Source organism: Nothoprocta perdicaria, unplaced genomic scaffold, assembly GCF_003342845.1.
Source record: "Nothoprocta perdicaria isolate Ctin4 unplaced genomic scaffold, notPer1 scaffold_75, whole genome shotgun sequence".
NCBI lineage: Eukaryota > Metazoa > Chordata > Aves > Tinamiformes > Tinamidae > Nothoprocta > Nothoprocta perdicaria.
The window spans coordinates 3089829-3107517 of record NW_020456032.1 but is presented as its reverse complement, the minus strand read 5'-3'; the positions used below and the strand labels follow the sequence as shown (position 1 = coordinate 3107517).

Below are 17689 nucleotides of genomic sequence, written 5' to 3'. Positions count from 1 at the left end.
AGATAAGGAGAAATCAGCAGAGAGGATCCTGAGCTGGTCCTGCTCAGACCTGCAGGAATTGATTTAATTTATACTTTGACTGTCAGAATTGAAAATAATCAACAGTCCCTGTAGATACGTGCTGGATGTTTGCTTTATTTGCATTGAAAGTGCTAAAGTAATACCTCCGACAGGCAGATGACTGGAAGATAGACACTTTGCTATGCAGGGGTCAGATATATCCATACATCCACTCTTCTGGTAAAGGCAGGATTAGGGGGTTCTTGATGAGATTTAAGGGTAAGAAACGTAAACTCTCTTTTAATGGAACTCCCTACATAATACTTTGCTATTAGCCTTTGTTCCCTAAAATCCTTCCAAATTCATGTATATCTGTGGTCCAAGAATTTGGTCTCCCTTTCCCCATTAGCTGCTTATGTCTATTTATTTTGTTTGTCTTTAAAGGTTTAATCTGCTAAGGCAACCCCTGCAGTGCCCAGTTTCATAAAATCTCCCCTGCCCAAATCAGGTATGTTCATTTTCATTTGTCAGCCAGAAATATGCCTTCCTCAGCTAGATGTCACTGATCAAGGGGATAAACTTCCTAAAAATTCATGTCTTGAGGTAATTTCATCAATTACTTCAGCTCAAATGCCATTTTCACAGCAAAATGGATATTGTCAAATTGAACTGATTTCTCCTTCTGGATTCTCTTGGTTTCTGGCAAATATTGCTGCAGTACTGTGTGAGCTGGTGGTCACATCCACAGCGTTTGCACTGTAGACTAACGTTATAGTATATTTGTGAAGTCCTTTAAGCTCTAAGCTTGGCCCCAAGGATGGTGTTCATGTGGCTCTAATGTTGGCCCTTTTTCAATTCACTGTCATGTGGAAAGTTTCTATGGTGTGTTTGTTGTTTTGTAGGATGCAGGCAGGGAGAAGCATTTTTTTTCAGGGAATCTCCAGCCTTTCTCCTGCTCCACAAATAGAGTCGGTTGCCCCGTGTAAGGCAAACCCTGGGCACGCTATTGCTGTTACGCTGAATAACTCCATAGGTTACTTAGCCACAGCAAGAGTGCATGTCCTCATTTGTGTGTTTTCTCTGAAGATTTATTTTCTTTTTGCAAATATTTGCTTAGACTCTTCATTCTAGCCCAGGCAGCGCTTGCTATTGGCTGAAGAGCCCTACTGAGCATCAGTAAAGTAATATCCTGGAGTGCAGTGCTCCTTTTCCCCAGCGAGACTGGTGAAGAGCTAAATCAAGTTCAGGCTCCACGTCCATGAACTGGCTCAGTCACAGAGCTCAGCTAGTGCCCGGAGGGCTCCATGTGATGGCTTCTTTCCCTGTATCCCTCTTACTCTAAGGTTTATTTATAACCATCAAGGTAAAAGCAGCCAGACGCTCTTGCTGTCTCCTGGGTTGTAGGTAATGCTGCTTGCTACTCCATTTTACTGGCCAGCAGCACTATAGGTTTGACAGGCAGCTGGCAAAGCTCCTCTTCCTTGCAAGTTGGAGGCTGCTATGAGGTGATTTTCATCATTGAGGAAGAAAAAAGGAGAGTTCTTTAATACTAATGTGTGAGCCCAAGCTCACCTTGGGCTAGCTGAGATTATTCAAGAGCAAAGAAAGTTAAAAAAAAAAAGATCACACATGTTTTAATAAGTGAAAGGCATTTCAGGTCCCGGACTGGAGGCCACTAAGGGCTCCTTTGCTCTGGGAAATGRTATCTTTTGATACTTATTGACAATAGGACAAGACGACCATATGTCATAATAAATCTGCCCATTTAATAAAATTCAAAACTAAAGAGGACAATTGATATTCTGTAAAATATACATCCCTATGTAAGCAAAAAAAAAAAAAGACCAAGTGTCTAGGGAGAAGTCTCGGGAATAAACATCCTCCCTTGTCCATTATTTCTGAATTTCTTGCATGACATGGCTGATGTTATTGCTTTGGTTGAATTAGTTAAGCAAACTCTGCATTACTGTGTGTTATTTAAGCGTAATGGACCAGATGGGGCACATTTCCCTGCAACCTTCAGGCAATGCTAGTTCCGTAATGACTCTTTACGCTGGAGCTGATTACTGCATGTGACCTTCACAAGCTGGAAAGATGAAGCATTAGGGGGAAAAACGCACAAGACACACACAAATGCTGTAAGACAGCCTGCTTCATAATTTTAAGGAGCTGCACGACATTTCAGAGCAGCACCTCTGACATGCAAAGGAGGCTTGAAGGGTGAAAGTCCATTTCTCTACATTTCATTCAGTCCCTGTACACAGATATGTTGTCAAAGGACATTTGCATGCCTTCACTGACACGAACTTCAGATAYGATTCAGGGTTTTTTGACCGCTTTCTGTGAAATCCTTTTATGACTGTCAAGATATTAAAGATAGTTTTGTAACTTTACAGAATTCCACTGATTTTAGTGGTCACAGATCCAAATACTGAACTAAGCACATAAAAAAAAAATGGTGGACAAAAGTGCAAAGATTCATTAAACTATAAAAAAACACACACTATCATTTAGTTATTTCATAAACAYGGGTTGAAAATCCCATGCCAGCTGGTTAGATCCCCAGCAAAGCTTTGTGGTGCTTCCAATGGTGAAAAAAAGTGTATTAGGAACACTGAAAATGTTTCCATAGTTTCTAATTGCAGAAAATCATTGGCACGGTGAGGAAATGGTGCAGCTGAAGGAACGCACAGATACAGCTCACAGCTTTAGGAAATCTCCCAGGGTTGTGCTTGGGATGCCATTTGAGATCTAAACTGATGTTACCCTTCCTGCCTGGCCACAGGAGGCGGTAACAAGTGTTAGACATTAGGAAGCGTTAAGCCGAAGGAGYGTAACGTGGAAAATGGGCATGAACAGGGAGTTTGCTATTCAAAAGAATGGTATTTTTACTTCATATGGGAGCGTAGGGGGGAAATAATGACAAAAGAAAGTCCTTGCTATCTTGAACTACTGCGGGGAGTCAGGAGGGATTTTAAGTTCGTTTTGGGCTGGGCCAGGCTGAGCGGAGCTTAGAGGGCGTCTAGCCACCAGCCTCACCAAGTGTGGGGGGTTGCCCCCCCCCCCCGTTGCTAGGCTGCCGTGGGCAGGGGGCGGTGCTTAGCGTGACCCCTGCAGGCGCCATTGGACGAAATTCAGACACATGAGGGGAAACGTCATCCCGCACCCACAATCCCCCTTGCCCGCACACCCCACTCACGCGGCCGKGTCGCTTCTCATTGGCTCGCCTTCTCACGGAGCTCGCTTCTCATTGGCTCGCGCGCATCATAAGGCGAGGGACGCGGGCGGCGCCGCGCGCCTATTGGCGGCGGGCGGCGGCGGGGGCGGTGCTGGCGGGGGGTGGGCGGGATGTGGGCGCGCGCGCTGGGCGCGGGGCTCGCGCGGGGCCGCGCCATGGCGGAGGCGGCGGCGGCGGCGGCGCGGCCCGCGCGGCGGCCCAAGGACGTTCCCCGGCACGTGTGGGCCCGCGAGCGGCGGCGCAGCGCGGGCGCCGGCCTGGCCGGGCCCAACACCGTCTACGCGCAGGTGGTGGCGGCCGGGAGCCGCGACGCGGGCGCCGCCGTCTACGTGTTCTCCGAGTTCAACCGGTGAGCGCGGAGCCGCGGCCGGGGCGGCAGCGCAGCCCCTCCGCGCCYGGCCTCACCCTCCGTTCCCCGCAGGTACCTGTTCAACTGCGGCGAGGGCACGCAGCGGGCCATGCAGGAGCACAAGTGAGTGTGGGGCACCGGGACCCCCCCTCCCCATCCGGGACCCGCTTCATCCCGCGCTGCTCCCGCTCTTCCTCCGCAGGCTGAAGATCTCGCACTTGGACAGCATCTTCCTCAGCCGCGTGGCCTGGGCCAACGTCGGGGGGCTGCCAGGTGAGCAGGGCGGCTGCCTGGGAGCCCCGTGGCCGCCAGATCAGTCCTTACTCATCAGAGCCGCCTGCCCCAGGCCGGAGGGGCTGCGTGACCGCAGTGGCGCTTGGCTCGCTCCCGTGGAGGTGTAGAGAGGAGCAGCCCCTGAGGGCGCGAGGCAGCGCGTGGGGCTGTGCAGCCCCGGGGGCTGTGCTGTCGCACGCAGCACGTGGGTGGTGGGAGAGGTGCTGCCCGGCGGTGCACGTGGCTGTATCATCCCCGTGTGCTCCAGGGCAGCAGCATCGTTATTCCTGCTTTGGTACTTTGGAGGCTGCTGTGAGCCAGGGTAGTTCAGTGGGAAGGGACCCCCAGAGGTGTCTGGATGAGYTTTGCGCTTACACTGAGGAACAAGATGGAAAAGAGACCGGGCAGTATAGTTCRGACTATGAAGTTACGTGGAGATAAGTGGCTTGTTGAGACTGCCACAAAGCCAAAGCAAATTTGAATTTAGTTCTGAATTCAGGCCTGATCTTCGCAACGAGGCGAGTCACTGTTTGGCAGAGGGAGGGATCTTTCTTGCCTGAGTCAGCAAAGGCCTGTGGGCCTGTGATAAAGCTCTTTGCTTTGCTTTGTTTTAGGCATGATTCTCACATTAAAGGCTATGGGGCTTCAAAGATGTGTTTTCTTAGGGCCACCAAAGCTGGTAAGTACTGGAAGCTTGCAGAAGCTGGAGGGAATCTTCCAAACATCAAAGCTTACCTTGCGTTTGGGAAGTTAGTGTCAAGGCAGTGAATCATCTCGCAGGTATAAGATGTTGGTTTGAGTTAGTGCTCGTCTCTTTGGTTCCGTCTGAAGGACTGGCTTTACAAAGTAAGTCTGTCTAATTACAAAGGACAGTGTCACACTTCTGCTCTTTGAAACTGCCTTGTCAGCTAAATTCCTAGTAAAWCATTTTCTAGAAAGAATTTTTTTTCTCCCCTGCTTTCCCTGTACACAAATTCTTTTAATAGAAACATGCTCAAGGCAGTGCTTGCCAGCCTAATGCCACAGCTAGGTGAAGAGCTGCCAATCCACAAAGTGGCTTTACTGCATTGTGGTATCTGCTGGATATTTACCCTGAAACAATAGTATGCCTTAGAGTGGCTGGAGGATGGATTTTCCACCTTCATTTTTCTGTTCCCTTTGCAGATGGGTGGTGAGTGATGTATGTGAGACACCTGCCCAGCTGCTTTCTAGCTGTGTGGTGTCCAAACTTCTCTGGACTAAGAGTTCAATATTTGATGGTACTTTAGTGGAAGAAAGTTGTAACTTCACCTTTGAAAACGATGCTTGCATTTTACACCACTTTGAGGGGTGGCTTCCCAAAACACTGTCTCTTTTCCAGCAAAACTACTTGAAAGCCATTCGACTATTTCCTGGACCTTTAAAGAGAATGGACTTAGGTATGTACWTCAGTGATTTGTAATTAAATATGAACTTGTAATAAAATTGGATTGAGCTGAAGTCATTTCAGAAAAGAATGGCTCTGTTTAGATCCCTTTGAAGAAAGTTTTGACACATTGTGTTTTGTTCCAAAGAAGCTGGAAGAACTTCTTTACTGTGAGGGTGACAGAGCCCTGGATTGGGTTGCCCAGGGAGGTTGTGGAGTCTCCTTCTCTGGAGATCTTCAAAACCCACCTGGATGCCACCCTGTGCTCTAGGTGTGCCTGTGGCAGGGGGAGGTTGGACTGGATGATCTCTAGAGGTCCCTTCCAACCTTAACTATTCTGTGWTTCTGTGATCCCATTTGATGTTGAAGTCCATCGCAAGAACTTCCTGCAAGAAAAAAGATCAGTGTTTCCAGCAGTATTTCTGGGAGGTAGCTGTCAGTCTGACTAGTAAGCATCATTCATCTTGAAAAGTAAAAATTCCTGTGTGAACTGCTAGTGAAACTCCTCACTGTGATTTGTGGGCTGTGTGTTATGGATGGTGGACTTTTGAGAACTTTGTTCATTCCTTTCAGTTATGGGTGTCTCTCTAGCAGTTTTTTTTTGAGGGAGGAAAAACATCTTCTGATTTCTTGATTTCTTCTAGAGTTTGAACTTCATATTATCTTGTTAATGCGTACTTTTATTGTCTCTTTCAAGCTGTACAGTTGCACACAGAACCTGAGTATAAGGATGAGACAATGACAGTCCACCAAATACCTCTTATAGGTGAGTATGTGAAGCTGGACTCGCGGAGGAGAAGCACGTATTTAAAAGTCATGATTAAACGTAATTGTTGGAGTGGCTTCTGTTTGTRAGCCCAAGGAGGGAGAGGTTTAGGGATTTGTATGTTTGTTCTCAGCACATGAATCTCATTCAAAGAAAGAAGATATGCTGAGCCAGGGCCTTACTTTCTTCCTTGTGATGTGGGTATTTAGAATAATATATAGAATGAGGTCTTTTTTAACAGCTCCATTTTTTTAAATGCTGAAATCCCCAAAACCTGGGGTACTAGCATACACCTGCCAGAGTCTAGCTCTTTAGGAGAATCTCGAGGACTGATCTGAAGGGCAAGAGGTGGATATCATATGCAGGTTGGATTGGGAGAAGAGTTCTTTGTTCTGGGGCAATTTAAATATGACTGTTGCAGAAGAAGATATGATCTAGTGCTTCTTTTGTCTCTGTGTGAGTTTATCTGGTTTTCTTGGATTTGGGACAGGAAAGCCACTGGCTGCTGAAACCATGTTGCCTAAGAGTCCCGGAACGTCAGCCCAGGGTGGAAATAGCCCCAAATATAGTCCAAGGCCTGGTTCCCCAAAAGCTGCACAGCAAAGTCCAATGGAGAGCAAGGAAAAAGAACTCTCCAGAAAAACAGGTGAAAAAAAAAATGTTCTTATTTCGACTTTGTGAAAAAGAAGATGAAGCATGTGTGTTTGTGCTTCAGTCTTTCACTGTGGATGTGAGATATGTAGGTATCCTCAAACTAAAGGATTTATATGGAACAGAACAGACTCTGTTAGTTTAGAAACTGAGACAAGTCCTGGAACAGGACGTGATTCCTGCTTGGGGTGTGATTAATCTGTGTTTTTGCAGTTTAAACAGCTTTTTGCAATTTTATTTGCRTGTAGACATTGGGGTTGATTTATTTTTCAGTCTTGGGCTTTAATTTGGTTTATAATAGCCGAAACTGGGCTCTTTAGGCTTAGGTTTTTTGGGACATTTTGTTGCTGGCCTCTGAGTTGCCTGAATGGTAAGGATGCTGCTCTTTCTGTAAATACTTTAGCAAATGTTGAAGCACTTTGGCCTTCAGGAGGTGAATCTGTGATGATCCTGAGTAATCTCTCTTTCTTTTACAGGTGATACAGAGAAGAGTGGTAGGCAGCCTGATATGGTCATGGCTTTCCTCTGTAAAGTAAGATTGGCCACAGTGGTCTCTAATTTTGTCATGTTGAATACATTTGATTGGAGATGGCATTTTCAAGCAGAACTTAATACTGTTCTTAAGTATAAAGGACAGACAAGATGAAATAGGAATAGGAACCTGTAGGGACTAAAGAAACTTCTAGCAAATGCTCTTTATGAACTTAAAATTAAGAATAGACAGATTCCATTCATGCTTGCTGCTACTAGAAAATTCTGTGTTGCTTGCTTGATTAAAGAAAAGCAAGAGGCAGCAGTATGATTTTAGAAACCAGAGGGACTGTTGAAAACTTTTTGGCAGTAATGTTGACTAGTGGCTGTTGAATAGTAGAAAAAGTAGAAAATAATAGAAAACTACTTTGTCCACCTTGTCTAGAAGAAGAATGGTTGTTGACGATTTACTGTGTACCCTCTATGATTGTGAATTTTTCTAGAGATCCTCCAGGTCAGTTACATAGTGGGGAGAGTATTTKGTTTACACAGCATCTGATGTTGAAGGGAAAGAAAAAAATGCCCTGARCTAGTAGTGTGATGTATGGATTTGCTGACCATGCTTAACGCTTTTTGTCTGCTTGATTATTTCAGATTCACCCAAAGAAAGGAAAATTCTTAGTAACTAAAGCACAGGAGCTAGGCCTGCCGGTGTAAGTACAGGGGCCAAGTCTGGGGGTTGAGACAGCTCCAGTCATGTTGATATTGCTAGGCTAAATATTTCAATGACTTTGCTTTCAGGGGAACTCCAGCTATTCTACCCATAATCACAGCTCTAAAGAATGGGGAGAGCATCACTTTTGAAGGCAGGGAGGTAAGATCCATCTGTGTCTTCTGCTGTGGGTTTGCATCAACTTGGGGGCCCAGGGAAGGTGGAAGTATAGAAACTGTGCAGAATGCTGTGGATACTAAGGCCCAGGCTTAGGCCCATGGGAGTTACTCAAAGTTACTCAAGATGATATCCCATCGGATATCATCTGTTTGGGACTGTTGCAGAGGATGATTAGGGAAGTACACTCTGAAAGGTGATGTTCGCTAATGGCCATACATGTCTACAATTTGTGCTTCCTCCTGTCCCCTTCCCAAGCCCCCAGAACTAATTCAGATTTAGGAAGGAATTAGTAAAGTTGATTCCTGCCTGTTTTGGATTTGGAGTCTGGTTGCTAGCGTAGCCATTGCTCCTTCCTTACTCTGTTTGCACTACTAACACCAAGTATGAGGAAGTTAAATGATTCCCCTGTGAAGGAGAAACAAGGCTTAATCTCAGACTCTAGACTGAGGCTAAAGGCACTGCCAGCCCTGTCCTTTCCCAGTCCTGTCCTTAACGGAAAATCCTAACCTGAGAAATAGGACTGACTTACCTCTGTGCCATAGGTCTTTCACAGAGCTGCCCTTCTCAGACAAGCTGTTACTGGTCTCCAGGTCTACTGTGGGGACTGAGAAGCTGCTTAAATTCATTTCCTGGTGGCAAATTGTTGCTTAGTTGTGTGTTCTAAAACATGCCAGGCTTGGGATTTAGCGTGTGGTGATACAGCGAAATGCAAACTTATGTACTGGGAGGGCAGAATGGGAACAAGAACTGCATTGGTTGGATTTGCTGAGCATCAAATAAGCTTGCTGTGAGCTGCTTCTGCAGGTCCCAGCAGCCTGCTGGGGCTTTGCTGCCCATACAGCTACTGAGTCTGATATAAAGTTGCAAGAAAGGCCCTGTGTGAGGTCTGAACATGGGGTGATTTCTGTGCATCTCTCTGCAGCTCTTGCCTGAAGAACTGTGTACCCCTACTGATCCTGGCCCAGTGTTCATTGTACTGGAATGTCCCCACGAGGGCTTTGTGGATGCTGTCTGTGAAAACGAAACCTTCCAAAGGTAGGGAGCTGCCTGGTGAGGAAGAGMTGGATGATGCCAAGCTTCACCAACAGGAAATTCTTGTCCTAGTTGAGATGTGTCCATTTCTGTGACTGTAGTTTGAGCTATGTTGCACTGCTAAGGAGCTAGTGATAGAAAAAAGGACTGTAGGTGCTTTTGGGAATCTTTTAAAAAAGGAAGGGCTGTGCAGGGCCTAGGATGGTCTGTAACCATGTCAGGCCTATCTTAGAACCTTCAGGGAAGATAAGGTGCAGTATGATGTATTGCTGAGGGGTGTCAGAGGGACTGCCGTACCTTTGTGTGATGAACCTAGGTGTCTAAATTGCATGAAGTGTCTATGTGGACTTATAGATATGTGTTAGGCTTCTGAAAGGCTCTGAACATGTTGGTGYTCTTGGAGAGGGGCTGCTCCAGGTAGGAGAGTGGAGGTGGGAAGAAATACCTGGCTTGAGCCTCATGCTACTAAAGGTYCACTACAAAGTGAAGCCTGGCACGTCTGCATTGTGCCCTGCCTGCTTCTGACAGAAGTGAATCTGTTGGTGGTGGCACTTCAGAGCGCCAGGGTGATAAAGGACCAAAGCTTATRTTTTTCTCACCGTATTTGAATGCTCTTCTAGGTATCAGGAAGGACTTCCTGAAAACCAGGTAGCCTTAGTCATTCACATGACTCCAGAGTCAGTGCTTCGGGACAGTCGCTACCAGCAGTGGTTGGAAAGGTATGTGGTCTTCTCATACATGGTTCTGCCTTTGCTGAGCAGCTGATTGTTCTTAGAGTAGAGAGCCTTTTTCTATGATAGGAATAGCTGTTGGGGTAGCAGGGATCTGGTTGAAAGCTTACTTTYGGCCTTTGGGTGCCTGACCCTAGTGTGGGACTGAAACTGTTAAACATTTTGTCTTCCTCTCCTAGATTTGGCCATGGAACACAACACTTGGTACTCAATGAAAACTCTGCTGCAGTGCATAATCCACGTAGCTACAAGATCCAAACCCAACTGAACCTTATCCACCCAGAGATCTTCCCTCTGCTCACCAGCTATCAGAGCAAGGTAGAGGAGACCTTGCTTGCCTGTGCACCTCACACTCCTGAGTTCAGTGCATACACAGGCACAGTGCATATGAAGACCTTTATAACATCATTCCTATAACATCATTCTTTCCTCTGTAGGAAGAAGATGCTGCCTGTAGTGTGCCTGTTGTCCGAGGAGAATGCCTCCTGAAGTACCACTTCAGACCCAAACAGGAATGGCAGAGGTCAGTGGGAATGTTCTTGGCTTCCCAGCTGTAAGAGTTGGCCTGTTTTCTGGATCTCGGCTGGAGTAGGAGAACTGAGACACCAAGAGCCAGAGTTTCTCTCTTAATAGTACCTAGAGGCCTGTAGGGGTGTCTAGAGGCTCATGCTCTGAAGCAGGACCAGGGGCAGGACACTATGCCTGGAACTCCTCCTGGTGACTGTTTCTCTTTCAGGAGTCTTGYTGCTTCCCATGCAGGGCCTTGCAGTGCCCTCTGGTGTCTAGATGCTCTCTGATCAGGTCAGCACTGCTGAACATAGTGATTTTCAGGAGCTGTCTTTGCTCCACTCTTTTGGTGGAGTCAAAATTATTGTTGTGTGGCACCATTTGGCCAGGTTCTGGACCATACCACATGACAGAGCTGGGAAGAAGTATTTGATCTTTTGTTGTAAGGCTACTTAGTTGTAATTTGGCACTTTACTCCATTTTTTTTTTTTCAGTTTTCTACCCTATCCTGTGTTGTGTTCTTTCAGGGATGCTGTGACTGTCTGTGATCATGATGCATTTGTAAGTGAAGCCCTAGATCTTCCTGACTTCCAGGATCGTGTGAAGGAGTGCAAAGAAAGCCTGTCTGCTGTCCCAGGTAAAGATTAGCAACTTGTCCTGGTTCAGAGTTGATGCGAAATATGAGATTTTGGTGACTGAATATTCWAGAACTCAGGAAAAGCTACGAATGTGAAATCTTCCTGCTGCYTCAGAGGTGTCCTTAACTTCTCTTGGAGCTGTGTGGATAAGGGGCTACCCATAGACTAGGATGGCTCCCTTCAGTTGAAGCTTAGTTCTGTGCTGCTGGTTTTTCAAAGCTACTGAGATTGGGATTGAGTACTGTTGGGTGCTTTGTGTCTAAACTGTCTCTATATGTTGCCTGTGTGGGGAGCAGAGCATGACTGTATTGAATGCTCTTTTAGCAGCTGCAGCAAGAATCTTCTAGCTTCCTTTAGTAAATCTTGCTGCTCTGAGAAAACTAAAGATTGAGGAAAGCAGTAATAGATGTGCCAGAAGTGTAGTCTCTGGTATTTCCAGAAGTGTCTGAATGGGCGATGTGAAAGTAGCATTTTCCTTACAAATTATTRTTTTCCACTTTCTCTAGGAAATGTGGATGCTTATCCAGAAATTGTGTTCTTGGGAACAGGTTCTGCAATTCCAATGAAAATCCGAAATGTCAGTTCCACATTGGTAAATATTAGGTAAATCCTAATGTGATGTGCATTCTCCTCAAAGAGGTTGAGTATCTCAAGAGGATCCGGATCAAGGCCTCTTTTAACTTATTGTGGTGATGATACAGTGAAAGTGCCCCATCTTGGAGTCCATAGGGCTTCAGTTTCAGATACCTGTCTCTCTATAGGTGGGAAAAACTTGAGAGCTTCTTGTAGAAGACAAACATTTAATATTTTCATTGATTTTTACTGTCTGTGCTAAGGGTGCATTCAGCATCAAGAAAAGACCAGAATGAGCAATGCAGGCAACAGTCTCTCTAAAGCCCCTGCTAGTAGGACTAGAGTGGCATTAGAGGTAGAGCACTGAGAGCYCTCTGCCCTCTTCTGCCAACCTAGGATGTCCGTCTCCCTGAATGCGCCTGGGTCATGGCTCCTCCAGATGCCACCAAACATCTTTGTTGTTTGTCTTGCCAGCTCTACCCGATCTGTGCTCTTGGACTGTGGGGAAGGAACGTTTGGACAGCTATGTCGTCACTATGGAGAGCAAATTGACCAAGTGTTGTGTAACTTAGCGGCTGTGTTTGTTTCTCACATGCATACTGATCATCACTCGGTAAGACTGGAAGGAGAAGGAGATCTGCTCATGGTCTGCTCTGTTATTTGGGATTTAGATACAACTGCAGCTGATAGGTGTAGGCTGCCCTGCTGATAGGGCTGTGGCTCACCTCTGCWTTCTCTAGATGCTCTCTTATCTTAGTGTGCTTTCCTCCTGGTGGACCCTGCAGGGTTTCCAGGGTCATCTGGAGGCATCGTTATCCAGCAGTGTCCAGCCTGGCTCCCCAATAGCACCTGTAATAAGTTGCCCCAGAAGGCACAATTAGCTTATTCTGAATAGGGCCTGACCAGGGTAGGCTGCTCTCTTGTGTCTGAGAACCATATTGGGCCTGGGAAGTTGAATAAAAATTTTCTTCACTCTTCTTTTGGAAGCAGTTGCAGTAGCACTGGAGAGGGTTGAGAGTTGTACTGGCCACTGACTCAAGGTTAAATAGTGACAGTGTCACAGCAGCTCAGCGAAGTGTAATTATTGATTCAGAAGTATCTGATTACAACTTGCTAGTGTGTTTTTTTTTTTTCTTTTGTCCCTCTTTACAGGGTTTGATGAACATCCTGATGCAGAGGCGGAGAGCTCTTGTAAGTAGTATTGGTTCACTGCTTCTGATTTTGCCTTAGTGTTAATAGAAGAAAGGGGCTTCTCCTGAGCACAGTGGTGAAGCACCGTTTTTCCCCCCAAGCATTCCCTCTCTCACATTTAATGTACCCCCAGTACTGATTTCTCCCATCTTTGCTTTTCCAGGCATCGCTTGGTCAGGTATTTAGCCCTCTGTTTCTGGTAGCACCTGAACAGATCATGCCTTGGCTACATGAGTACCACAACCACTGTGAAGAAATTCTTGAAGACATTAAGTGAGTTCTGAGTGGTATGTTAGGCCATACCCTTGGTGTGTCTGTAGTCAAGACAAACTGCTGTCACGTTGCCTCTTAGTTGAAGGCTGCTGGGACTCTTTCCATTGTGTTTAAACCTGTGGTGTGTAATTGGCAAAGGAGGGCATAGGATTTGTTACTCAGTTGCTCTGCTTCTATGGAAAAAGGATTTGGGCAAGGGRAGAAAATTTCCCCCTGGGAAGAGTATTTAACAGTGGAGCAGTGTTTGACTGAGTTACTGGGGCACTGGATAGTAAAAGTAAAGGGAAAACTAGTTGAATGCACAAATAGTTTTGTAAGGCGTGAGGAACTGAGGAGGCGTGAATGACCATTTAGGTCATGCATGCCCYGAGAAACGGGCTGCTTACAGATAGGATCACATTTTATTTTTTACATGTCCTTAGTTTACCGTTTTCCCCTCTCTCACAGAATGATTCCCTCCCAGTCTCTTGTGAAGGGCTATGAGAATATCAGACCTAAAGCCAAGTTTGTCARCTCTCTTTTGGAGAGCTATGACCTGGCTGAGGTAAGCTCACAAGCAGTGCCAGATGCTGTAAGAGGCAAAAGGCAGACTTGAGGTCTAACACTTGTGTTCTTGTTCAGTTTCAGACTTGTGAAGTCCAGCACTGCAAAAATGCTTTTGCTTGTTCAATAGTCCACAAATCTGGCTGGAAAGTAGTCTATTCTGGAGACACAATGCCCTGCATGGCCTTAGTAAAAATGGGTAGGTATTTGAAGAATCCTTTTGCAAAAAGTTTAACTGTTAGTAGGTGAAACAAGTACATCTGAACCCTTGGTATTGCTGCTACAGTGAGTAGGAAGGGTGGGAATAGAGTTCATGTACTTAAGGGCAGACTTACTCAAGCTATAGTTCATGTTACTGCTGTCTAGTGAACATGCAGATAGCAGCACCCATGTCTCTGTGGTACAGAGAAGGTCTTTGGGTCTGCTCTATCCAGTCCCATGTTATGCCCACCACTACAAAGGCTGAGTATTTGATTATTTATACAGGAAAAGATGCTACGCTACTGATCCATGAAGCAACACTAGAGGATGGCATGGAAAAAGAAGCCATAGAGAAAACACACAGGTAGGGTGGTTTGTGCCGTTTTTTACCATTGGGAGGCAGGGATGCTCTTGGAATAGGTGGTGAGGGCTCAGTGCTGCTTGTTGCACCAGCTCTGTAACGCTCTTCTGAATGGACCCACGGGAAAACTTAGAGCTGTTACTTGGTGAATTGCAGCTCTACAAGTAGACTGGCCTAGAAGAGAGCCCACTGCTTCATTACATTTCAGGACTATGCACAGGAGGTAACCTACTTGTGCACCCCTGATTGCTGAGTGCACAGTTCAAAGCAAGCACAAGCTAGTGTTACTGAGTGCTACCCTTAGCAAACGTGAGGAGACCTGAGAGTTAAAGTGTGTATTAGACTCACTGGCRCCCCCGAGACAATAAATTCTGCTGATGTACATGGTGTGAAGTTCTTTATTTTGCAGCACAACCTCCCAGGCAATTCAGACAGGGATGAAGATGAATGCTGAGTTTATCATGCTCAACCACTTCAGTCAGAGATATGCCAAGATTCCACTATTCAGTGAAGACTTCAGTGAGAAAGTTGGAATTGCATTTGATCATATGAGAGTAAGTTGGGAGCTTTGATCAAGATTCTGTGGAAGGGTTTCAGTGCTGCCTGGATATGACTGCACACACAAATTCCTCCATTTTTAATGTTGTGACAGTACACTCTTCTGAGAGTAGGTTTTGTGAAACAGCTGTTTTTTTCCTGGCAGCAGACATCAACATGGAAGAGAATGAGGACAGAGCAGTTCACCACCTAGATGGGTGCTGATGCCTCCTGAGAACAGAATTTCACTCTTAGATACTGGGTGCCTGCCCAAATTCTCTTCTATTTTCTGCACACTACTCCTAATTGAAAACATAATTTTGCTTCTGTTCTTACTTCTTAATTGCTGTGCTCCTTTAATGGCTTTCTGCAATATAGTGAGATATCCAGGAACCAAAAACTGGTAGTGCAGTCACTGTACTGAGCACAGCAGTGCTAGTGATGATTGCTCGCTAGTCAGTTAAAACTTATCATGTACACGCATCCTTTTCAAGGACATTTAAATAGCTTAGCCTGTGGGGTCTGTGAATTGTCTGCTGCACCGCTGAGAGTGTAAATGCACCTTGTAAATGCATTATAAGCCTTTGCTAATGTTTGGGCTGCGCAGTACACAGGTGCAGGTATGCATTGTGTTGTGCTGTGTGGGTGCTGTACAGGGGAAGAAGCAGTATCTTGCCATCTGAATGGGCAAAAGACAAGACAGGAGAGTGGGAACAAGCAGTTCTCAAGTAAGTGCTTCTGTGCTTAATGTATTTCAGGTRCGGTTTGGTGACTTTGCAGTCATTCCAAAGTTGATCCGACCTCTGAAGGCTTTGTTCGCAGATGACATTGTAGAAATGGAGGAGAGGAAGGAAAAACGGGAGCTGCGCCTTCTGAAGGAGGCCTCTCTAGTCTTGGACAAACTGACTGATAGTGAGAATGAAGAAACACCAAGCCAAAAAAGGAAACAAGCTAAGAACCACCAGGAAGTACCAARCAAGAAGCTTAAAACGGTGAACTGAAACAATGTCAAGAAGGCACTATGCCCTATGAAATGTCCTGGGCTCTCCGAGCCTCGGGAGCGTGCAGTGCCAAGGACTGCCCGCGAGTACCGTGGAAAAGGGCTGGCCTTGAAGTTCAGTGTCTGGGTTTGCTTGGTCATTGGTGGATTCTTGTGGGCTGAATCTACCAAGCATGGTGTAAGCAGCGCAAGTCCTCCTGGCAACATTATCTACCCCTGCAGTTCTTCATTTTGGATCTTGCTAGTCCACATACCTTTTTTTTTTTTTTCCCCCAAAATTCCTTCTGAAATGTTTTATTTCTGTTTTTATGCTGGAAACTATTAGTAATGTGRCAATGGCAGTTGTGACCTCTAAAGGTTTCAAAAGATGAGGCTTGAGAAGCCCTTGTGATGTTGTGGATTCTCCAGAATGATGTGAGCAGATCTCTGGGTATCTGGAATGCAACTAGATATGAGAACCCAGGTTATAGGAAGAAATGTCACAATAAAGTGGGACCCAGTTTATTGACTTTAGAACTTTTGATTAATATCAGGATCTTAATCCTGCTCTCCTCCCATTTTATTTTGATTTTCTCAGTTTTCCAAAACCTCCCTTCAGAATCTGAATAAACGAGTCAACWTCTTCAGGGTGTGCATTTTGCCTAGTTTGCTAATTAGGATTTAGTTGAGAGCAAACAAATGACTGAGTTGTTTCTCTTAGACGTTTCTGTGTGCATGACTAAGGCTCAAAGATCTCACCCTTGTGCTGGATCCTGATGTCCTTTCTGACTGTTKTGTGCCTACTTCTACTACCCTAGGACAACTTCTGGCAGTTGAACATGATAACCAGTTGGGTGCTGCTGGATGGCTCCAGACTAGAGCACTGTTGTGCTTAGGCTATTTTACCAGTAGGCACCAGTGCTCTTAAAGCTCCTCACACAATGCAAGTTGATGTCTATTCAAGCTGATCCCAGTACTGGACACAGGAGCTAAGAAGGCTCAGGCAAGATACACAGTTAGAACTCATGTTTTCAAGGCGCCTTGTGGGACTTGCTTCCTCTCTTACCAGTGTTGTAACTGCAGATGTATTTGCAGATGGGGAACTTTGCCTTTGCTTTCAATTAAGGAGTTCATTTTAAGATGCAGCCTAAAGGCATGAGGCCCCAAGCGCTGTGCACAAATGATACCAACACATATTAAAGACTTGAAACTTCAGGGTAGAAAGTAGTAGCAAATGAAGAGGCAAACTGGTCCCAAAGCATCTTTTGTAGATTAACTTGTGCTTTAATATTATGCTTGTCTAAAGAGGCAGTGGGGTAATTGACACAGCAGGTTACTGCCAAAAGAAAGTGCTTGAATTTTAGGGATGGCAGGGAACTGGGACCAGTGACTAAAGATGTGTAAGTGCTTGTTGTTGTGCAAGTACAGATAGGATGCTATTAAACTGCCCAGAGGATATGTTTATTCGCTGTGGGTATGGGACTGCACAGACTACGTATCTGCCTTTCCATAAAAGCAAATAAGGAGCTTTTATAACAGAGCAGAAATTAGAAAATGCAAGATTTAATAAAAATAGATGTAGAAGCACTAGAGGAAAAAAGCACAGAGTTATAGGGAGGCACAGCTTTTAAGCAGGAGCTCTCTGCAGAGCGGTGTGACTTGCTGGAGTTGAGTAGCTTAAAGCATGTGTGCCTTAGGTACAGAGGCAGAGTGCAGATTAACGAGCCCAAAGTTAATTAATGAGCCTGATTGCTAATGAGCAGATTGCTGTAGGGTGTCAGGGAGCTGGCAGTTCTTGCWGCCAGAGCAGGAGAGCCCCAGGGCCGAAGGCACAGCTACTGGCTGGATCGTGGTGGTGGTTACGGCCTGGGTCACAGTGGTTGCCATGACCGGGCAGGAGCCGAGTTGTCCTGCAGGGAGGAGCTGGGCCTGGGTGTCCCTGGGCAACGGCAGCTCCTCCCCGCAAACACGGGCACCATGGAGGGCACCGAGGAGGAGGAGGATGCGGCGGCGCTGCTGGCGCAGGACCCCCGCGTCCGGTGGCTGGGCCGCTGCGTGGCGCGGGGGCTGCGCGTGGC

At 46.0% G+C, this 17689-nt stretch overlaps 2 protein-coding genes across 2 annotated transcripts in view; both read left to right on the top strand.

Moving 5' to 3' along the window:
- Positions 1-3393: 3393 nt before the first annotated feature.
- On the top strand, positions 3394-16320 carry ELAC2 (elaC ribonuclease Z 2). The gene is made up of 24 exons (XM_026051435.1): positions 3394-3587; positions 3660-3710; positions 3790-3860; positions 4475-4539; positions 5221-5278; positions 5963-6031; positions 6522-6677; positions 7159-7214; positions 7808-7866; positions 7955-8027; positions 8968-9080; positions 9698-9796; positions 9988-10126; positions 10246-10331; positions 10843-10952; positions 11460-11556; positions 12001-12139; positions 12679-12717; positions 12881-12990; positions 13438-13534; positions 13612-13732; positions 14020-14098; positions 14505-14649; positions 15391-16320. The coding sequence occupies exons 1-24, from the start codon at positions 3394-3396 to the stop codon at positions 15631-15633; spliced, it is 2469 nt and encodes an 822-aa protein (XP_025907220.1). The 3' UTR covers positions 15634-16320.
- Positions 16321-17588: 1268 nt separating this feature from the next.
- Positions 17589-17689, top strand: part of DNAH9 (dynein axonemal heavy chain 9) — a 155076-nt gene continuing 154975 nt past the window's right edge. The window contains exon 1 of the mRNA XM_026051405.1: positions 17589-17650. Coding sequence (XP_025907190.1) covers positions 17589-17650 — 62 coding nt within the window. The remainder of the gene's footprint in view (positions 17651-17689) is intronic.